Source organism: Rattus norvegicus, chromosome 5, assembly GCF_036323735.1.
Source record: "Rattus norvegicus strain BN/NHsdMcwi chromosome 5, GRCr8, whole genome shotgun sequence".
Classification (NCBI taxonomy): domain Eukaryota; kingdom Metazoa; phylum Chordata; class Mammalia; order Rodentia; family Muridae; genus Rattus; species Rattus norvegicus.
In genome coordinates, this window is record NC_086023.1 from 77,939,646 (window position 1) to 77,963,284 (window position 23,639).

General features: G+C 41.1%; 1 protein-coding gene across 2 annotated transcripts in view; it reads left to right on the forward strand.

Moving 5' to 3' along the window:
• Positions 1-23,639, forward strand: part of Musk (muscle associated receptor tyrosine kinase) — a 114,094-nt gene that overhangs the window by 86,086 nt on the left and 4,369 nt on the right. For both annotated transcript variants that reach the window (XM_063288470.1, NM_031061.2), the window contains 6 exons: positions 1,647-1,910; positions 3,429-3,604; positions 4,242-4,265; positions 17,921-18,119; positions 18,527-18,718; positions 20,122-20,270. In XM_063288470.1, coding sequence (XP_063144540.1) covers positions 1,647-1,910; positions 3,429-3,604; positions 4,242-4,265; positions 17,921-18,119; positions 18,527-18,718; positions 20,122-20,270 — 1,004 coding nt within the window. The remainder of the gene's footprint in view (positions 1-1,646; positions 1,911-3,428; positions 3,605-4,241; positions 4,266-17,920; positions 18,120-18,526; positions 18,719-20,121; positions 20,271-23,639) is intronic.

Here is a 23,639-nt window from a genome sequence, read left to right on the forward strand (position 1 = left end):
CACACAACATACTCACATGCTTGGGCTGTGCAGCCAAGCAAAGCATTTGTGCCATCTAAAGTTTTTATTCAAAACCTATTTGACTCCCCTCTTTTGTTCTTTTATTCTTTTAGGGGGGTTATTTGGTTAATATTTAAAAAAATAAGTAAGGATTCATTTCTTTAAGTCCCTCTAATATTGTTCCAAAGATATGCTAAGCTTTCAACAAGGAAGCAGCAGGGATTCAGAGAGAAACTGACTATTATTTCCTTTTTTCTGAAGTCATTTTTAAAATCAATTTTCTATGATGTCCCTTTCTTTTCCAAAAAAATGTGTTATGCTTGTGTAAGTACAGAAAAGACATCAATGTGTTCTACATTTTGATGTTCATGGGGAAAAACAAAAAACAAAAATTACCTTCTGTCTGTGGTGAACACTTGATGTTAGAGCCTGGATGAGTAACTCTGAGGTCAGAGACATGGGAAGAATTATTTATCTTTTATATGGAGCAAGATTTTTTTTTTCTGTTCTTAGCAAGAGATAACACACCAGACCCTTTGTAAACCCGGCTGAGCTATTTCTTTATTCGTTATTATTCTGCCTTTTTTTTTTTACTTTGGCAACCATGACTCTAAATGTTTTTCTTAGGTGCCAGCATGGATTGAGTTTCCTAAGTAGGTTATTTTCTTATTCAAGGTTTTTTTAAAAAAATTTTAAATATCCACTATTAATTAAATGGTACATTTATGATTCTGATGGCAAATTAGTAAATGACCAATCCACACTGAAACCCTTGTATTCGAGTGTCTCATTCCAACAGGTTCGTTTCAAAGACCAGACAGTGTTGGCTTATAGAGTATCCATTTTCAAACTCAGTGTTCCTTAACCATTTTAAAGTTGATGAACTTCAGTGGATTAGATTTTCTTATTTTCAATCTTTTATGTAATGGTAACACACAGCTAAATCTTAATAGTAAACATCTAAAATTAATAGTATTCATTTAAATAAGAAAAATGATCTAAGTTTCCCATCCAGATAATGATAGAGGTCTGTCGGAAACTATAATATATAGTGAACCATGACACTGCCTCACAAGCAAATGTTCAGTAAGGATTGTCACCACTGTCCCAATAAACAAGTGACAACGTAGCCCACATGGGAATGTACTGAGCACTGCAGTAACAGACCGTTCTTAAAGCTAAGTTTTTTCCGTGGGAGCAATTGTTCTGTTCTCTCGTCTGTTATCCGCTGGGATGAATGCTTTCCTTGGATTATACCAGTTTATGTGCAGGAAATATGTGAGCTGACTGCAGTTAGAACAATCATATTTATGTATAACATAAACAACAAAAATGCCCAAATTCACTCTGTTGACCATTTCCAAAGCTTGCCACAGCCTTTGCCACAGCCTGAGGTGTCTAGAGATGACCGGGTTGGTGCCAGAAATGGAGAGAATATTCATAAGAAACATTTCGATACATTTGTCAGGACAGTCTCTCTATTTCTGTGATGTGTGTGTGTGTGTGTGTCTTTGTGTGTGTGTGTCTTTGTGTGTGTGTGTGTATGTCTGTGTGTGTGTGTGTGTGTGTGTGTGTGTGTGTGTGTGTGTGTAATGGATGCCAAGAAATTGCTGACGATTGGCTTTGCCCTTCATCACCTCTTTCAGCAAATCACAGAAAGAAAGCAAAGGCTACTGTGCCCAGTACAGAGGGGAGGTGTGTGATGCCGTCCTGGTGAAAGACTCTCTTGTCTTCTTCAACACCTCCTATCCCGACCCTGAGGAGGCCCAAGAGCTGCTGATCCACACTGCGTGGAATGAACTCAAGGCTGTGAGCCCACTCTGCCGACCAGCTGCCGAGGCTCTGCTGTGTAATCACCTCTTCCAGGAGTGCAGCTCTGGAGTGCTACCTACTCCTATGCCCATTTGCAGGTAAAACTTTGAAAATGAGCCAGTAAAAAAATGCGTTTTTTGCCTCACTGTATGCCAACAGTTTGCCAAAGAAGGAATTGCCATGAGCGGAAAGTCAGACAAATTTTGCCATTTGCCCAAAAGAAATAATTAAAGCATGAAATCCCTCCCATTATAACCACTGAGGGCAATCTATGATACAAATGCTCTGAACTTACAGAAAATCTTAGAGTCTGGGTCAGTCAGAAAGTTGTCTTGTATACCGCAAACAAGCTCTGTGACTTACGTGTGCATATGTATGCACACACAAGTAAAACTCACTCCTTTATAAGGACATAGGACCCCTGTCATACCCCTCCCTGTGTGTATGTGTGTGCATGTGCACATGTGTATGTGCATGTAATGTATTTTAGTGTGTATGTGAGTGAATACGTGTGTGTTCGTGTGTGTGTGTGTGTGTGTGTGTGTGTGTGTGTGTGTGTGTGTCAGTACTTGGCTAAACCCAAGCCCTTTAGTACTTTAATTATTTTCCCTTTTAAGTTATCGTCCTTTTATTATTAGGCCTACCAATCTTAACTTGGAATTACCCAGGTTTCTCTTGATGTAGTTTGTCCTAGAACACTCGAATAGACATTAACGTCCAGATTTTAGTTAGCCCATTCAGTCTTTCTTCAGCTGCTCCACTCATTACACAACATCTCCAAACCTAAGGGCTACACTGAGGGCGGGGCTCTGCTTCTCCAGGGCAGGGCTGGCTAAGGAACCCAAAGCGCCCCTGTCAGCTGTTACAGGAGATGGTGCCGTTTTTCAGGGACCAACGCAGGCAGAACCTCTAAGTGTAGCCTGCTCCTTTCTCCAGCTCTGCCCATCAGCCCAGAGGTGATGGCTTCTCTTCCTTAGTTCGTATGTTCTTTAAATTGTCAACTTGGTTTCTGTATCTTTTTTTTTTCCCCCGGAGCTGGGGACTGAACCCAGGGCCTTGTGTTTGCTAGGCAAGCGCTCTACCACTGAGCTAAATCCCCAACCCCGGTTTCTGTATCTTTATTTTTAAGGTTTACTTATTTATTCTATTTTATGTGTTTAAATGTTTTTCTCTATGCATGTATGTGCACCATTTAGGTGCCTTTTGCACCCCCCTGGAGCTAGTTACAGGTGATTGCAAGCCACCACATGGGTGCTGGGAATTAAACCTGATCTTCTGCAAGGGTAGCAAACAAGTGCTTTTACTCTGAGCTATCTCTCCAGCACCTGCTCCTTTGTTTTTAATATGAACTTTGAGAGAAGATCTACCAGGACTCTTATCTAATTCATTCTAAATTTGAAAAAAAAAACACTAAACAAGATAGTATTTAATTTCACAGCGTAATACACCATGTCTTTAATGTTTTGCATTATTTAAGGTATAGTCATTTCAAAAATGCTTTTATAAGGGAAACACTACAATGTGACGATGTTTCAAAAATACAAAATTTAAGCCCCACTGCAAGTTTGGCTTCAACTCGTCATGATTCATCAAGTCTTGCTCGCCTTACATTCTAGAGAGTACTGCTTGGCAGTAAAGGAGCTCTTCTGTGCAAAGGAATGGCTGGCAATGGAAGGGAAGACCCACCGCGGACTCTACAGATCCGGGATGCATTTCCTCCCGGTCCCGGAGTGCAGCAAGCTTCCCAGCATGCACCAGGACCCCACAGCCTGCACAAGACTGCCGTATTTAGGTAACAAAGAATTTCCTCCAGACTTTGGAAGTTAAGGAAATTTTTTTTTCTTACTGTTTTCAGCCACGTTAAGGTATATACTTAAAGCTCCTAACATTTTTAGACTTTCTAGGCTGTTCTAATAATATTTTTTGCTTTGCCATTTCTACACACAAAATAGCAGAATCATAATGCTCTCCTAATTGCATAGGTTATCATAAAAACTCATTTCACTTGTTTTCAAATAAATTAAAGGGCACTTTTAACTGCTGCTTGGATCTTGCTTTATTTCTTACTGGATCTTACAAGTGTATCGTTTTCTGGAATGTATGCAAAAACGGCTAGGAAACATCTTACAGTTTGTCAGGGGAATGGCGTAACGGAATAAATAATCCTCTTCCTTAGCCAACGATGCAGATTTTTTAAGCATGCAGAAATAAGCCACATGTTTGAAAATGCTGACCTCATCAAATACAACTGAGCCACTGCATGACGACTGGTTTAATTTCAAAGATGCACTCTTCACATTTGAACGCTCGTCTGTCATTCATTTAAATGCTGAGCGGGAAAGCCGTGTTTCTTAGCTATAGCTCACAGGGTCTAGGAGGTATGTATCTTAACACTTACTTAAAATCGATTTTTATCCTTTCCCCCTCAGATTATAAAAAAGAAAACATAACAAGTAAGTAATTTTGTTTGTGCCTCTGAAATCTGTGTCTGTAAGTGGATTCGTGCATGTATATTTATACTACGCTTCTCTAAATCCAGAACACAGTGTACTGGGCGAGCATCATTAGCGCCTGCGCACAAGTGTCGGACTGAGCTCATCCACTCCCTTAGCTTCTGGCTTCTAAGTAGAACATGGAGAATGTGTGACACTTAGTGAGGGGAACAAATACTATCTTCTATCTCAAGATGGCTGGCCTGTTTTATACTTCATATGTTTGCAAACTCAGTCCAGTTTAAATGTAGCCTTCTGATTCTGCAGTCACAATTTTGTATTATGTAATTATTTCTGGATGGAAACAAATACTATTTTTTTCTCTATTGAGGTGATTCGTGATCTTTATTTGTGACAAGTATATCTGTTTTGAAAAAAAGGTGTAGTTTTTTTCCTTTTTCTTTTTTCTCTCATCTTCTGTCAGTCTTTGAGCTTTTATACATGCATTCAATATTAATTATACAATATTTATTTGGCCCAAGTAGGAAAATGAAAAAGACAGTAAATCACCTATATCCTCACTTTTCAAATTTTTTTGTTTTAACTCTAAAAATTAATCATTCTACTAGTAAGGGAGAGGTAAGTCCTTAGTATGTCATTGGAATCTCATTTCTGATTGTGTTCATTTATTAGTAGCTCTTTGAGAGTTTTATACAACATAATTTGATCATCTTCACCCCCCTACTCAACTCTTCCCAGATCAATCTCGTTTCTCTACCCACTCTACTCTGCATCCTTCAAAAATGAAACCTTCAAGACCAATCTGGGCTGTAGTCTTTATCTGAAGAACTGGAAATTTCCTATCCTTCTTTCAAGGTGCTCAAATAGAGTAGGGATTTTGGTGGTGAGAAGGAACAAGTCCATGGCCAATTCAATGCCAACAGACATTCCACATCAGGGCCACATCTTACATGCTGGCCGTGTTTAGATACAGTGTCATTAAGTAGCTTAGGCTGGCCTCAAACGTTTTGGCTTTGGTTTTGGAATTCTGTGATTGCGGAAGCATGCCCCCATGCATTGGCTCAGATTGATTCTCTATTCATTCTGCAGATTGACATCAACTAGAAAACTTTAAAAAGTATGGCTGCCTGGGGGTCCCCCACATATATATTCCACTGTATTTGGTGTGGAGTGCAATCTAGGGTTTGAGATTCCTTTTAAGTTTTTTTTTTAAATTGGACATATTTGAGGAGTATTGTATCATGCTTTAATATCCTGCAGAATGTTCAACTTCAGATAAGCCTCTCCCTTACATACCTATATATCACGTATTTGAGGTAAAAAGACTGAAAATCCTTTCTCCCAACTTACCTGTAATATACAATACTCTCCTCTGAGTGTAAAATAGAACAAGGCTTAGTTTTTGTTGTATTAGTTAGGACTTCATTGCTGTGAAGAGACACCATGACCACAGCAAGTCTTATAAAGGACAACATTTAAACTGGAGCTGGCTTACACTTCCAGAGATTTTGTTCATTATCATCATGGTGGGAAACGAGGTGGTATGCAGGCCGGTGTGGTGCTGGAGAAGGAGCTGAGAGCTCTACCACAGGCAGCAGAAAGAGTTTGTATGCCACACTGGGTAAGGTGTGGAAGACCACAAAGCCTACCCCCGCAGTGACACACTCCTCCACCCTACTTTAATAAGGCCACACCCCCTAATAGACCACTCTGTATGGGCAAGCATCAGACGGGCATTAGTCTATGGAGGTCATTTCTATTCCAATCACCACAGTCGGGTCTTATTCTTGTTGCTTCAGGATACCCTGTTTTCAGTATAATGCTTGCAACACTAAGTGAAATGATTTTAAAAGGGCCATTGGGAGGGCAAGACAGCTCAGAGGGTAAATCCTAATGGAGCAATCCCTGGGACCCACAGGAAGAAGGAGAGAAGTAACTCCTATAAGTTGAAATACTGAGCAGCACAGACTAGCTACAGATACTGATTTCCTAGTTTTTGGAAAGCAATTTTATAAGATGTTTGATCATTTGGGAAAATTAGTTCTAAATGTTGTAAAGGGATCATTTTTTTTCTGTATGTAGGTGAGTAATGTCTAGGCTCTCTGAGTTAAAAGCAAGTAGTCATCTCTGTTATCTTACGGTGGGTTAGTAATCTACAAAACGTCCTTATTACATACAACAACTTGTGTTCTATGGAATGCAATAGGCCCTCAAATATTTCTTGCTTTATGATTTTTAAAAAGATCTTATTTCATTTATTTATTCTGTGTGTGCGTGCATGTGTGTGTGTATGTGTATGTATGTGTGTATGTATGTGTGTGTATGTGTGTATGTGTGTGCGTGCGTGTGTGTATGTGTGTATGTGTGTGTATGTGTGTGTGCGTGTGTGTGTACGTGTATGTGTGTATGTGTGTGTGCGTGTGCGTGTGTGCTTGCGTGTGTGTGTGTGTGTGTGTGTGTGTGTGTGTGTGTGTGTGTGTGCTTGCATACTTGTGAGAGTCAGTTCTACTATATTGGTCCTAGGAATCAAACTGAGTTCATCAGGCTCAGCGGTAAACGCCGTGACCCACTGAGCCATCTTGCAGATCCCGCTTTTTGGTTTCTTAATAAATTTCAAATATCATTACTAATTTATTAGGGCAATAGAAGGATTTTTTAAAAAGAAATTATTTTCTACTTGCTCGTACAAGGGAACTAGGGCTTCAGTAGTCTGGGTTTGTTTTACTTTAGTGCCTTTTGCTGAAGTGAAATACCTCCTTGAGCACATCATGACTGTGCCGTATTTACATTACTCTGTGATGAGTATACCGTTGGTCTCTTCTGTGGGATGTCACATACCTTCCAGGCACAGTCAGAAGGGGACATGCCTTCTGTTTCAAAGCTTTTGAAGAAGTACAGTCTGGTTTATTCAGTCATGGAGAGCTATGTTCCATCCATTTTCTTGTCCCTTCCAACCTTCTCATCATTCGAGTACCTGGAGAGTGAAAGACTGTGTACCAAGTCCCAACAAACCAATTGGTACGGTAGGTACACAGTCTCTCTTAAGCCTCTCAACAGCCCTATGACAGTATGTACCGTGAGCGTGCTCCAATCTACATCCTAGTTAATGTGAGAAGCAGGTCAACTGACGTGTCCCTTGTGACCTGTCTAGTGTTGGGTTAGCCAGTAGTCAAGCCCCAGTTTGTTTGATTCTGGCTACATCGTCAAAGTCTAATTTTTAAATTGTTATAGGTTATGTTCTCTATTATCTTCTTTTTTAAAAGAAAATTATTTATTCACTTTACAACCCAGTATCAGCCCTTCCTCTCTTCCCAGTACCCCCTCACAAAAGTCCTCTCCCCATTTCATCTTCCCCCTCTTGAAGCACCTCTCTGGGTATCACTCTCCTCCCCACACAAGTCACTGCAGACCTAGGTGCATTCTCTCCCACTGAGGCCAGACAAGGTGGACAATTTAGAGGAATGGGATTCATCAGCAGGCAGGCAGGTAGGCAACAGACTCAGGGACAGCCCTTGCTCCAGTTGTTGGGGGACATGCATGACAATCAAGTTGCCCGTTTGTTACATATGTGCAGGGGTCTCTGTCCAGCCTGTGCTCGCTCTTTGGTTGGTGGTTCAATCTCTGGGAGTCCCCAAGGGTCCAGGTGTTGATCTTCCTGTGGAGTCCCTGTCTTCTTCATGCCCCTCAATCCTTCTCTCAACTCTTCCACATGACTCCCTGAGCTCCATCTAACGCTTGGGTGTGAGTCTTTGCATCTCTTTCCATTGGCTGCTGGGTGGACCCTCTCAGAGGACAGTTATGTTAGGTTCCTGTCTGCAGGAATAACTGAGTATCATTAATAGTGTCAGGGATTGGTTCTTGCCCATGGGACGGGTCTCAATTTGGGGCAGTCACTGATTGGCCATTCCTTAACTCTCTGCTCTATCTTTATCCCTGCACATCTTGTAGGCAGGATACATTTTGGGTTGAAGATTTTTGTGGGTGGGTGGGTTGCTGTCTATGTTCATAGCCATAAACTGGAAACAATGTAGACGTCTCTCAACCAGAGAATGGATACAGAAAGTGTGGTTCATTTACACAGTGGAATACTATTCAGCCATTAAAAATAAGTATTCATGAATTTCTCATGCAAATGGATGGAACTAGAAAATATCATCCTGAGTGAGATAGCCCAGACTCAAAGGGACAAGCATGCTATGAACTCACTTATAAGTTCAGAATAGCCATAAAGTACAGAATACCCATTCTACAATCAACAGGCCCTACCTAAGAAGCCAAGTAACCAGGAGGGTCCAAGGGAGTATGGTTGAATCTTTCTCAGAAGGGTAAACAAAATAGATATCAGAGGTTGATGGAAGGAGGGAACTGTGTGGAATAGGAGATAGAGAGGGAACAAGGCAGGGGGAATAATATACAGGGAGAGCAGGGGAGAAAGAAGGGAGATTGACAGTGGGAAGCCATTCTCTAGGATGTGCCAGAGACCTGGGATTGGGGAGACGCCCCAGAAGATCTATGGGGTGACTCTAGCTGAGACCCCTAGCAGTGGGGGATATGGATCCTGAAGTGGCCACTTGCTGTAGCCAGGCAGGACTCCCAGTAGAGAGATATTATCTTCTTTTTTAATTTCCAAGATTTCACATGAAAAGCTTGCCTGATTGTTGTAACAGATTCATTCTGTAAGAGATGCCAATGGCTTCTCACATAGTTCGGAGTGAGAAACTCCTGTAGACAAGAATGTTTTTAATGTTACATCATCCAGATAACTTGACAAGCTTTTCATCACCATTTAGATCAATATGTGATTTGTTTCTAAAATTCAGTTTCCATAAGGGTCAGCTACTATTTTGGCCAAAAATGAAGTAAGAGAGGGAAGGAGGAAGGGAGGAAGGGAGGAAGAGAGGGACAAAAGGAGGAAGGGAGGGAGGGTTTGTAATGCATTAATTATTTAATCATTTGAAATGTTGATTGGATCCATCTTGCAGGGGTGGAAAAGCTAGAAACTCAGAAACAGATTCGGAAGTAATTGGCTCTCTTCTGCATTGTCTCTGCAGGCTTCCCAAACTAAAATTCACTCCATTAACTGGGAGAACATTTTGGTTATGTTGAACTAAGCTTGGGCCATTATAGTTCTAATAGCTGTTTTGCTGTTATGTTTTGTTTTGTTTTTTGTTTGTTTTTGTTTGTTTTTCTCTCCATTCTGCTGGTTCACTTTGTAGCACAGACTTTAAAACTATTAGGAAATGCATGTCCTATCTCCTTCTAGTTTCTTCCTCTTTACATTAAACACCCTCAGTTCCCAACTTTTTCTGTGAGGTGAGTTCCAAGGCCCTTGCCTACAGTGGGGGAGAATAGTGGATGTTCAGAACTGAATGCAGTAGACAGGTTGTGAGATCTGAAGACTTAGAACATGGTCATTCTCCGTGAGGAAGGCTTGTTCTCTCATTAGTGTAGGGTATACTCGTGCCGACTGCCTAATCGTCTCTCTGTGGGCTTGGGGAGGTGGCTCAAATAGTAGAGTGTGGAAGCCCAACCCCCAGCACACTTGTAAAAGAGAAGGGCGATGGCCTGCACTCTCAGTTCCAGTGCTGGAGAGGCAGAGATGGGGATTCCTAGGATTCCATTTTTATTTTGAACTAGTTCTTCTCCCACTATTCTACAAAAATCAGATTCTGGCTTTTCCTTCATGCTCCTCACTCTGCCCACCATGGAACCTTTAGAATCCCCAGCGAGAGTCTCAGAACACATTGTTTATCTTGTCCTTTGTTTTCCCAGCATTATTGGATTTTCCCCTGGAGAATGACTATCTCTCTTGATCCTTATGTAGAGAATTACACAAAGGTCCCAGTGATGTTATCATTATTGATTTAGGTTTGGAAACATTATGATGATGATGATGATGATGATGATGATGATGATGATGATGATGATGTCTCTTTTAGATTCAGATGGTCTTTAGTTAAGAGCTGTTTTACATGTTTTTCGAAGGACATCTTGAGAGAGAATCCTTGAAGGGGTGAAATCATCCAATAGTCTTATCTCACCTCAGTGACTGAGGCACAATAGCAAAATATGAAGTGGTGCTGCCAGACTAACCAGCCTGTAGAAGGAACTGCATCTTCTCTAGCTTCTGGTTTGGAAAGTAAAACAGTTTCATATGTCCGACTTATATTTTTGTAATTTGTTTTTCGTTTAGTTTTGTTTTCTGTCAAGACTGAAGCTTTTAGATTTTCTCCTTACCTCTCTCTCTCTCTCTCTCTCTCTCTCTCTCTCTCTCTCTCTCTGTGTGTGTGTGTGTGTGTGTGTGTGTGTGTGTGTGTGTTAGGAATCCTACCCAATGGTGTGCATCAGACTTCCTGACTCCTTAGGTCATAATAGGAGCTTGTGTTCAGCCACGATGGGAATGATGTCATTGGAGCTGAGACATCTTCCTCATGCACAAAGCTGACCGACCAATTGCTGTGCTACTTGAAACCCTCTGTGGTTTTCTCCACTTGCTTCAGGGCAAAGGCCAGATAACTCTGACTGGCGTGGGAGACCTTCTTATGACCCAAAGCTGATATGTGCCTTAATTGCAGATATTTCCACCTGCAGCAATGAAACCATTGGGTACGCTTTCGGAGAAGCACAAAGCAGCTTGGTTCCGACCCAGTACATATGATTCTTCTTGTAAAACACTATCTACTCATGCTCATCCCGCTCAGCTTTTATAGCCCTGCATGTCGTCTTAGATTTGGCCCGTTGGGATACAACAGCAAAACACACTAGAGGGAGCAGCCTGCAAGCCACAGAAATCTGTTTCTCTGCGTTCTGGGAGCTGACTGTCTGGGATTAAGGCATAGGTGTATTTGGGGTCAGGTGAGGACCATGTAAGTGGTTGGTGTTGATGGGCTTCAGACATTGCAGTCTTCTCACTGTAACCCCACGTGGCAGAGGGGAAGGCCTCTTGGATCTCTTTGATAAGGGCATGAATCACATATGGCTTTCCAAGAGACACAAACGTTCTGACTACAGACGCTTTCTACTGGTGTTGCCTCTTCCTTATTTATGTCTAGTTTAAATTTACACTAGAAGATATACACATGCCTAAATCACACTGTCACTGCCCCTACACGTTCTTGAGTATCCGTTACCACTTTTATAACATCCCCTTTCATTTCATTGCTAGCAATCTGCTTCCTTGACAATTAGTTCACAAAGCTCCTGATTCCTAAAAGCCATTAACAATAATCAATATGCTAGTATAAGGATGAGTGATTATTTGGTGATCGTAGGAAAAAGATAAAGTTATAAATCTTATTCAACAAAAATTAAGGATAAAAATGAAATCTAATGGGAATCTAGTTCAGTTTCAGAGACGTGATTGGCATGGCTCTGGCAAAAAACAACTTGTCCTTATGAGCAACAGAGAATCATAATAGAACTATCCAGAAAGGGAGAAATGTTTGAATCCACACAGCAGAACTACTGGTCAAACGATATAAATTCTTCCATTTAAAAAAATAAATCTTACAAAATGATCATAAATTTTAGGAACCCATCGTTAAAATTTATTTCATAATAATCTGATGTGTGTTTGCATGTATGTGGGTGTAGGTGAGTGGTTTGTGTATGTGTGTGCACATATGTATGTGGGTAGGTGCACCTGTTCACACATATGTGGAGACCAGACATTGATGTCTTCCTGTATCACTATCCGTCTTATTCCTTTGAGGCTCACCGCTTGGTTAGAAGGGCCAGCCAGGGAGCTCTGGGACCCAGCTGTCTGTACCCATGCCCAGCGCTGGGGTTGCAAACACATGACATCACACTCTGCTTTATACAGTGAGTCAATTTCCTGATACATTTGAAAAAAATTACTCATATACTTCCTAGTTTTACCATATCAACTTCACAAATTATGCTATCTCACATACTATATACATTATGAATAGCTCTCTAAAATCCAGATATAAAAATAGATTTTGATCTGTATCTTTGAATAATGATTCCTACTGTTTGTAGAATGAGAAGTTTAGCTGATTCAAAGCTTCCTTTGGATTAAAGGAGCTTGGGGGGACTGTGGACCTGTGTCGGAACCTGGGAAGTTGAAACCCACCACTGCTGTGTCTTGATAAGGCAAACTGTCACCAATTCCACACAGATGTTTACTGCTGTACTGAGTATCTTCCTGTCCCATATGCCTTTCTAAGTCACAGCAATGACCGTGTTTGAACTCTATAGTTCAAAAACACTTGCTTGGCCAATGGTAGCCAGTAGTATTTGCTATGTCCACTCCTAGACTAGAAGTCAGAGGTAAATACTCCCTATAACCTGTACTTTCCTGAATGCTCTGTCTCAAATGGCCCTGGGCACTTTCTGTATTAAAGCTTTTCTTTTGTTCAGTTGGAAATGCCGAGCTGTTCTCACTCCAAACTAAGAAGGCAGACACAGGCGCTATTCATAACCGTCACTTTAGAAATCCCAGTTTCCAAACATCATTGGCTCCTGTTGAAATGTGGATTTTTCTTTTGTTTTTGATTTTTGTATTAATTAATATCTTCCTGTTTGTGGAGCCTGTATTTTCTTCCTGTGTTGGGATCAGTCAGCCATTGCTCCCTTAGACACTTCTAAAGCTCTGTCAGATAACTGGTGTGTACCTTTTTCTTTTGTGCTATTTACTGGGCCGCGTATTAGCACCGTACATTCCTTAACAGGTTAAAATAATGTTCTCTAGATGGGACACTTTGTGATAATTAGAATTTTACCTCTACCAAGTCTCACAGAGTGTGTTTGTCATTACACCATGTCTTTTAAAAGTAATTTCTTGCCTTTGGTTCTACTCATGTATACTTTTTATTCAAATTTCTCTAAGATTTTTAAAATGTAATTGCATAATTATGTACTATTTTGTCTTTATTGATCTTTGAGTCTCTTGAGATAACCCTCTTCTTTCTTAATTGCTGCTTTCGTGGCTTTTGTTGTTTTTTTCCAATTAAAATTCCACTCATCAAACCATGTTCTAAATATTTAAAAGACTGGAAATTCTACTTGTCTCTGTCATTTGTGGTATGTGTGGTCTCCCTTGGCAACCTCTGCTTGCATATGGGTACCATTGTGTCCCTTGCTTCCCTTTGTTCTCAAGAGTTGCTGTTGCTTGTCTGAAGTCCCACATTCCGTCCATCCTCTTCCTCGTGTCTAACAGAAGAAGATAACGTTTATCAGTGAATAGAATTTTGGACCAATTTCATACATGTCGTTAAGACTTTTGTTTTCTGACCTATACCAATGACTACTTTTAATATTTTTAACCAGAAGAGTTACAGATCTTTCTTTTTCTTCATAGTCCTGTTGGATTTTATTTAATCTCTCACTATATTCATTTTTGGTGAGAGAACAGAGCTTATGATTTATGGTTTTGAAATTTATTGAGGTTTTTCTCTGTGGCCTGGAATTAGCTACTCTAGTGTCCCCCCAGATATTTGAAGAATTAATCTCTCTTTTTAAGCTTGGAAGTCGATCCTCGGATGTCGAGAGTCTTTTTGGTCATGTATAAAATATTCTGGGTCCCTGTTTTTGTCTTTATTCACTCTACACAGAAGAGTCAAGGTACGGGAGCGAAGGTTGTTTAAACATCTCTACCAAGCTCTCGAGCTGCAAGCAGACCAGCAGAAGTGCAGCATCTGCAGATTTCCAATGCAAATGCAGATTCCTTCCACTCGCTTTTAAATCTCTTGACCTCCTACATGGGAGCTTGATGAGAGTTTACGTTTTAGGCGAATTGGTTTCTGCTCCTTTATGGTACTATGATTTTGTTTTTCATCTTCGTCATGTTTTATTATTTATAAACCTACTACATCACACACACATCTCTAATGTTCTCACCTTCAGCTGCAGTCTCTACGTGAAGACATTTTAAGTGATTTTTTAGTGTATAATTATTTTCTGAGCACAGTCAGTCATAAACAGTAGGTAAGGAACCTAAGCCTGAGGTTTGCATTTCTTTTAGGAAAGCATATTTCTCCTCTGACTCTCCCCTTCCTTACAAGTGAACCTCGTTGAATTATTAGCACTGCACTTCATACATAACAGAGGAGAACCGGATACACGGTAGAGAAGCAGATACACTAGCACATTCTTTTTTTTTTTCTCTTTTTTTTCTCCACTGATTCTTTTTTTTTTAATTTAGAGAATACTTTATTAGTTTTTGTAATCAAACCCACGTAGATAAGACCTTACATATTTAATACAGTGTGTTACCCCTGTACAAATGGAAAAAACTTAAGTTCAACATTTCTAGACCAATATGGCTGTTAATTTCTGTACAGTGCCAACTCAACACAGTAAACGGGGATACTTTTTTCCAAAGTTGACAGCACAGCTAAAGTTTCAAAAAATTCAAATTATATATCTGTATATATAGATATTTATATTTATATGAAAAGACCAATAATAGCAGTGTGTTGTGCATCAACAGCAGCAACAGCTTTTCCAGGTTCTGCAGTCATCTGAACAAAACTGTAGAGACATCCAGCACACTCCATTAAAAAAAAAAAAGTAAAAAAACAAAACCCGAGAAAACAGCACAGTTCTGTTACTCTTGTGGTACCTGGCACCATTTTTTTTTAAAATTAGCTTCTCAATCATCATCTGGAAAGAAAACATTCTGAGCAACATCATTAAAAACAGCTCTGATAAAGCACGGTCACTACTACGTATCATAAAGCAGGTACAAGCTATTTTACATCCACAGAGGTATGATACAGTACTGTCCTACATCTATAATACTAGAGGATACAATTTAAAAGGCATTATTTGAGACTTGATTCTACTTTTCCAGCAGAGGGCCCAAAGGATGGTGTGACACAGCTTTGTAAAGAAACATACTCTAGACAGGATTTCCTTTCACTAGTGGCACAGTTCTAAGGATTCATTCTCTCCATGAATGTCAGCTAAAACCGTTATTAAAAAAATGAAATATCCCTAGAACAAAACCATATAACCACCGGATTCACATGAAGATGACCTAGTGGAGAAAAGCTGGACCTCACCTTACCAACAAGCTATCAAATCTGTTATGTTTAAACAGTGAGACCTCCAAGGAAGGAGATGCCAAGTAGTGCTTCAAAGCTTCGGACCACAATCAAACACAGCATCCTTTTCAACAGAAGCAGAAGCTCATCTGAATATGCTCAAGGATGCTGACATCAACATTTAATCATCTCCTCACTCATCCAGGAAGAAGGGGAGATCAGTTACTACTGTACTTTATTGTGTTCAACCAAATCACCATGTTACAAAAATAGCAAGCTGCCATAATAAAAAATAAGGCTCCTCTATCCAGCACCAGATAGCATCATTTTACTTTCAAGCCTAGAAATTGCACACTTGTATATAAACCAACCGAAGATGAGGATTGAGAGTTCATCTTGGTGGATTTTTCCTTTGATGAATATGTAGTGTCCTTCCTTATCTTTTTTGATGACTTTTAATTGAAAATTGATTTTATTTGATATTAGAATGGCTACTCCAGCTTGCTTCTTCTGACCATTTGCTTGGAAAGTTGTTTTCCAGCCTTTCACTCTGAGGTAGTGTCTGTCTTTGTCTCTGAGGTGTGTTTCCTGTAGGCAGCAGAATGCAGGGTCCTCATTGCATATCCAGTTTGTTAATCTATGTCTTTTTATTGGGGAGTTGAGGCCATTGATGTTGAGAGATATTAAGGAATAGTGATTATTGCTTCCCGTTATATTCATATTTGGATGTGAGGTTATGTTTGTGTGCTTTTTTCTCTTTGTTTTGTTGCCAAGATGATTAGTTTCTTGCTTCTTCTAGGGTATAGCTTGCCTCCTTATGTTGGGCTTTACCATTTATTATCCTTTGTAGTGCTGGATTTGTAGAAAGATATTGTGTAAATTTGGTTTTGTCATGGAATATCTTGGTTTCTCCATCTATGTTAATTGAGAGTTTTGCAGGATACAGTAACCTGGGCTGGCATTTGTGTTCTCTTAGGGTCTGTATGACATCTGTCCAGGATCTTCTGGCCTTCATAGTTTCTGGCGAAAAGTCTGGTGTGATTCTGATAGGTCTGCCTTTATATGTTACTTGACCTTTTTCCCTTACTGCTTTTAATATTCTTTCTTTATTTTGTGCGTTTGGTGTTTTGACAATTATGTGACGGGAGGTGTTTCTTTTCTGGTCCAATCTATTTGGAGTTCTGTAGGCTTCTTGTATGCCTATGGGTATCTCTTTTTTTAGGTTAGGGAAGTTTTCTTCTATGATTTTGTTGAAGATATTTACTGGTCCTTTGAGCTGGGAGTCTTCACTCTCTTCTATACCTATTATCCTTAGGTTTGATCTTCTCATTGAGTCCTGGATTTCCTGTATGTTTTGGACTAGTAGCTTTTTCTGCTTTACATTATCTTTGACAGTTGAGTCAATGATTTCTATGGAATCTTCTGCTCCTGAGATTCTCTCTTCCATCTCTTGTATTCTGTTGGTGAAGCTTGTATCTACAGCTCCTTGTCTTTTCTTTTGATTTTCTATGTCCAGGGTTGTTTCCATGTGTTCTTTCTTGATTGCTTCTATTTCCATTTTTAATTCCTTCAACTGTTTGATTGTGTTTTCCTGGAATTCTTTCAGGGATTTTTGCAATTCCTCTCTGTAGGCTTCTACTTGTTCTCTAAGGGAGTTCTTTATGTCTTTCTTGAAGTCCTCCAGCATCATGATCAAATATGATTTTGAAACTAGATCTTGCTTTTCTGGTGTGTTTGGATATTCCGTGTTTGCTTTGGTGGGAGAATTGGGCTCCGATGATGCCATGTAGTCTTGGTTTCTGTTGCTTGGGTTCCCGCGCTTGCCTCTTGCCATCAGATTATCTCTAGTGTTACTTTGTTCTGCTATTTCTGACAGTGGCTAAACTGTCCTATAAGCCTGTGTGTCAGGAGTGCTGTAGACCTGTTTTCCTGTTTTCTTTCAGCCAGTTATGGGGACAGAGTGTTCTGCTTTCGGGCGTGTAGTTTTTCCTCTCTACAGGTCTTCAGCTGTTCCTGTGGGCCTGTGTCTTGAGTTCACCAGGCAGGTTTCTTGCAGGGGAAAAGTTGGTCTTACCTGAGGTTCCGAGGCTCAAGTGTGCTCGTGGGGCACTGCCTAAGTCCTCTCCGCGGCGGCAGCAACCGAGAAGATCTGCGCCGCTCTTTCCGGGAGCCTCCGCGCACCAGGGTTCCAGATGACGTTTGGTGTTTTCCTCTGGCGTCTGGATGTGCACAGAGTGCAGTCTCTTCTGGTTTCCCAGGCGTGTCTGCCTCTCTGAAGGTTTAGCTCTCCCTCCCACGGGATTTGGGTGCAGAGAACTGTTTATCCAGTCTGTTTCCTTCAGGTTCCAGCGGTGTCTCAGGCGCAGGGGTCCTGCCGCTCCTGGGCCCTCCCCTACGGGAACCCAGAGGCCTTATACAGTTGCCTCTTGGGCCAGGGATGTGGGCAGGGGTGGGCAGTGTTGGTGGTCTCCTCCACTCTGCAGCCTCAGGAGTGCCCACCTGATCAGGCGGTGAGGTCTCTCTCCCACGGGGTTTGGGAGCAGAGACTAGCACATTCTTAAGGCCCTGGTGGTGAGTGCTTCGGTGCAAAATGTGATTTCTAAAGGTTCCAAAATAAGCACGGAGGACTCTTTTGTTTGCTTGCAGCATTCCCGTCCATAACGTCCTCCAAGCCGAGCGTGGACATTCCAAACCTGCCTGCCTCCACGTCTTCCTTCGCCGTCTCGCCTGCGTACTCCATGACTGTCATCATCTCCATCATGTCCTGCTTTGCGGTGTTTGCTCTCCTCACCATCACTACTCTCTATTGCTGCCGAAGGAGGAGAGAGTGGAAAAATAAGAAAAGGTGAGGATGCCGTTGCAGCCCCACCCACGCACTCACTTTTCGAATTGGGGACGAGAAATGTCAATCACACCACCATTGTTTCACGGCCACCATACCCTGGCTTTACAATAGACACCCCAACTTTGAACTTTAAAAAGGTTACATGTATCAAAGTCAGCTTTTACAGCGGACAGAACTTAAAACATCATTTGGGTGGAAATGGCTACTCCTTTACCCTTTCTTCTCCCTCTGCTGTTGCTGATTCGGGTGGTGACAAAATGTCCTATTGGCTGAAGACCAAACAACATACTTTCTTGTTGCCAAGCCCAAGAGTCTCCAGCCATCTTAGCTCTGTGTACTCTAAGCATCTTTAAAGATCTAGGTCTAAGTGTGGCGGCCATTGTTGATCGCTCCCCTCTCACCCGCAGAGAGTCGGCAGCGGTGACCCTCACCACATTGCCTTCCGAGCTCCTGCTGGACAGGCTGCATCCCAACCCCATGTACCAGAGGATGCCACTCCTTCTGAATCCCAAGTTGCTCAGCCTGGAGTATCCGAGGAATAACATCGAGTATGTCAGAGACATCGGAGAGGGAGCGTTTGGAAGGGTCTTTCAAGCGAGGTAAAGTTAACTATGGGGGGAGGAAATCTCTTCCAGAGTTTACTATGTTTGAAAAGTTCTCAGATTATTAGACTTGCTGACTGTGGCTACAAGTTATTATCAAGTTATTTAATTCTTTGCAGCATGTGTTTGTATTGAATACTTTGTAAGCTTTTATTTTTTATTTTACCTGTGTTGGTTTTGTGCCTGCATGTTTGTCTGTGATGTGGGTGCAGTGCCCGGCTACTGAAGGTGCTTACAGATGCGTGTAAGCCACTCTTGGAGTCCTCTGGAAAAACAGTGTTCTCAGCCGTCTCTCTATCTCCACCTGCTTTATTGTAAATCTTAATGCCCCCCCTTCACTAGAAGGTAGCATATCTATAAAGAACTTAGCTTGCTGAATGTAAATGTATAATTTATAGAAAATCCCATAAGCGTTAATTAGAAATTACTAGCAATCCATAGTTTCTTCCTGGGAAATAATTTTCATATGTTTTAGCCATAATTTCTATTTACTTCTTTTTTATTTTTCTTTTGTCATTCCCTGCCTCATTTAAAGTTTCCTTTGATTTAGTGTTTAAGAACTCAGAGCTGAACTTCTGTGGACATTAAATAGACATTTATAGAATAACAAAACAAAGGGGAATGTAAAAATTCAAAAACTCAGTGAGTTCAGGAAATGGGTGTGTGTTACAGTCAATCATAGCCCATTTTGTTTGAAATGGAATAAAATACCTACTCTGTGTGGGCACAGATCCACAGACACATAGCTGGGGCAACAGAATGTGGGCTTGGATTTCAATGTTAGTACCCGTCTCATCCTTGAGCAGATGCAATCCTACTTCCACCTAAAGCAGCCTTGATATTGGGGTTGCATTTAAGGTGAAATTTCGCACACTTACTGTGCAATTGGCAAGATGCAACTTTACCCTGTATTAGGGAAGGACATGCAGTCAGCCATAGTCTCCACCCCCAAGGAATTTAGATTTAGGTTAACCAGTAGGGGATCTCTCTCTCTCTCTCTCTCTCTCTCTCTCTCTCTCTCTCTCTCTCTCTCTCTGTCTGTGTCTGTCTCTCTGTCTCTCTCTCCCTCTGTTCTCTGTCTCTCTGTCACTCTGTGTCTCTGTCTGTGTCTCTCTGTCTGTGTCTGTCTGTCTCTCTCTCTGTCTGTGTGTGTGTGTGTGTGTGTGTGTGTGTGTGTGTGTGTGTGTATTCTCTAGCTGGTAAATAATCGTCAAGCACAGCCTGTGTCAAGAATAACTAGTTAATTTCTTATTCGCATCAGGAAACGTGAGCATGACTTACTGCTGTTGTCTTGCTTCGCTTTGTGGCTCTGGAAAAGGCTGCACAATTGTAGGGTGTACAGATGTGAGTAAACATAATCTCGGGGGTACAAACACCCCCCTCTGTGGTCTTTCCGTCAGGGCCCCAGGCTTGCTTCCTTATGAACCCTTCACTATGGTGGCTGTGAAGATGCTGAAGGAGGAGGCCTCCGCAGATATGCAGGCAGACTTTCAGAGGGAGGCAGCCCTCATGGCGGAGTTTGACAACCCCAACATTGTGAAGCTCTTAGGTATGAAAACTGAGGAAAGTCTGTTCCTCCGCCAAGAGGTTTTCTAAGCTTCTCTTTTTTTAACTCTTACTTACTTATCCCTTTGCCTTACTCCTGGTCCATGGGATATGTCTCTTCCTTTCCTAATTTAGCCTCTTCCCCTACTACCCAAAAATTTCTTCTACCCCAGACTCTGTTTCACAGATACCTGCTCTGATTCCCAATTTTCTGTCTTTGTTGCCTCTTTTCCGGTTCTAATTATTTTCAAGTGTCTCCGTATGAAGAGAGTTTCCTTGACACTAATTCACCATCAAAAAGTTAAGGTATACACATACACACACACACACACACACACACACACACACACACTATTAATCACGTGTCCATTTTCTTTTCTCCTTGACTAGAATATCACAATTTAAATAATATTTTTATTCATTTTTGTGTCCTCATTTCATCACGGATTCATAAATTTAGCACATGTTAGTAGAATAGTTTGTTTATTTACACAGAAATAAGTAAAACTTTTAAAATTACCAGTCTTGAGGAGCTTACAGTGGCCTTGGGAGACAGCAGGAGTGAGCATGTATAGATGTGGCTTATATTCCTCCTGATTTGTTTTAAAACTCAAAGCAAAGGAAAACTTTGAAGACTGCAGTGGACATGTGACACTGTGTAGGGACCTGGCAGGGGTGAGAGGACGGCAGTGGAGATGACTGAAGAATGAGATGCACCAGCACAGACCCCATGGCAAGGTTATCCAGTGCTTAGAGAATGCAAGATCGAGCTGGGAAGGTGGTTCCCTGTGCATACAGTGCCCACGGCAACAGCATGAGCCTGAGTTTGGATCTCCAGCAGCCATGCAAAGGCCTGGCATGGTGACACATGCCTGTAAATGCCAGCACTAGGGAAGTTGAAACAGGAGTATCCCTGGGCCTTGAAGCTAGCCAGCCTACAGAAATTGGTGAGCTTCAGGATCAGGGAGAGACTCTATCTGAAGAATATAAGGTGGGGAGAAATTAAGATAGACACTAGACATCCGTGTCCATACTCCATGCTCATACATGTACACATGTACCTGCATACACATATAACCTTATATACAAACATTAATATATGTATATATACATACACATGAGAGAGAGGAGGGAGGAGAAGGAAGGAGGAGGAGGAGAAATAGAAACGCGATGGGATGGTTTGAGAGAGTTATGTAAGACTAGATCAGCTAGTAAATACAGTGGGGAGACTGGAGGATCCTACTAGGCCTTCTATCAAAGAACAAAAGAATACCATGAGTGGGAGAATTAGTCTTCCTCAGGGAAGAGCTCACCAAGTCTTATCCAGTTCCAGCTCGTCAGCCCTGAAAATATTCATGCAAGTAACATTATACGGACTGATCAGGTTGTATTTAGAAATATATTTGTATTGTATACATGGACATATATGTATGTAATAACATTAAAAAAGAGACCACGAAGGGGAGGGGGAGAGGTTAGGGGGATGTTGGCCTGGAAACATCGAAATGTAAATAAGAAATACTCAAGTTAATAAAGATTAAAAAAAAGAGACCACGAATGAGAGTAAAAAGAGGAAATGAGTTATATTATACTCTCAAAAATTAAAGAAAAATTCCTGACTTTTACTGTAAGTAAAATGGGAATCAGTAAGAACTCTGAGCCACAAAGTGCCAAGCCATGACATGAAATGATTGACAGTTTTTCTCCAGTACGTTCCTAGCTGGATTGTTGAGCAGATTTGAAGGGGTAGAATGAAAACAAGGAGATAGAGAATGTTGTCTTTCAATGTGCAGAAGGACGTTGGTACGGGCTAGGGAGTGCGGGCACAGTAATGAGAAGGGACTGGGGTCTGTGTGCAATTAGAAGGCGGAGCCAAGAAATCCCCGGAGAGAGCAGATGTGAGCTGTGGGACAAGGAGGGAGAGCAAGGGGAAGACAACACATGCTTTGGCTGAGTGAGGATAGTAATAGGACATTCCTTCCAGAGTCATGAGCTAGAACTACCTGGAAGAGTTGAAAAGACGATGGGAAAGCCAAATCCCTTCTTCTGTGTTGGTCTATACCTCTTGTTCACCACCAATCAGGCTCAGAAAACCTAACAATAGAGCTTAAAAGAGTCAGACAATATGTTTCCTTTTAAAACTTTTGTTTAGCTTGAAAGCCCTTGACCATGATCCACAATGAGAACCAAACTGAGACACTGTTTTGTTGCAAAAGAATTTAAACTGTTCCTTTGACTGTTGATGTATTCTTATGTGTGTCTGCAATTTTACCACATCCCTAGTCCCCTGGGCTGATTCTAACTCAAGCCAGGTACAGTGAGTACGCTGCCTTGTGGTTACTGCATAATGTGTTTCTACATCACTAGTGAGAGTGTCTCTCAAATTTCTCTCTTGTCTTTTGTCTCTTAACCGACAAGAACTAAGATTGATTCATAGTGTCTGTAGTCCCAATGCTTGGAGGTAGAAGAAGGATCAGGAGTTAAAAGTCACAATTGCCTCCAAGTAGATCTGAGGACAGCCACGAGACTCTGTCATACACACACACACACACACACACACACACACACACACACACACACCATTTCTTCTTGCAAGAAATATGTTGTCTTGGGCTTTCTAATGACAGAATTCTTTCAAATCAAATTTAACTAGTGCAGCAACATCAAAGCCATTTAATGATCTGGGTAAATAAATGAATAAATGATTGTTGACAAGACCAAGAAAAGAGCCTGTAGGAGGCGCTAGGAAGAGAGATGAGCACGTGATTTCCTCTTTAACGTACACACTGTCTGCTAGAATCCCTTGAATTACAAACATAACTAGAAAAGCCCCTACTCCTCCTTTCTCTTCTTTCTTGCAAACTGAGACTTCTAATTTTTCCCTGAAAAAAATAAATCTGACAGTCTACTTTTACTGTGATGTGAAATTATGCCTATTAGATTTCATGGTGCAAGTCCAATATTCATATGCAGTTTTCTCATATATAGTAATGTGCTAAGATTTTTTTCAAACCCCTTCTTAACACTGTGCATAAAACTCCGTGTATATGAACATTGCTTTCTTTGTAGAATGAACATCAATGATGAAATTCTAAATTTCAAACGCTACCTAAGAAGGTCCTCGAAGAGAATTATTTTGATTGTTCTTCCTAAATGTGGTAGATTTTCCTCATTCTCAATTTTTCAGACATCTCACACATTCCCAGGAATACCCATTCCTGAATCCACTCACCATAAATTACTGTGCACCTGCTGTCCAGATACCCGGCCAGTCTGAGTGATTTAAAGAATCGGGGGCATGATCTCTCCGATCCAAGAGATAAAATGTTGGGGAAACATCGCTAATACAAGAGTGAGCATGAAGTCGGGTGGA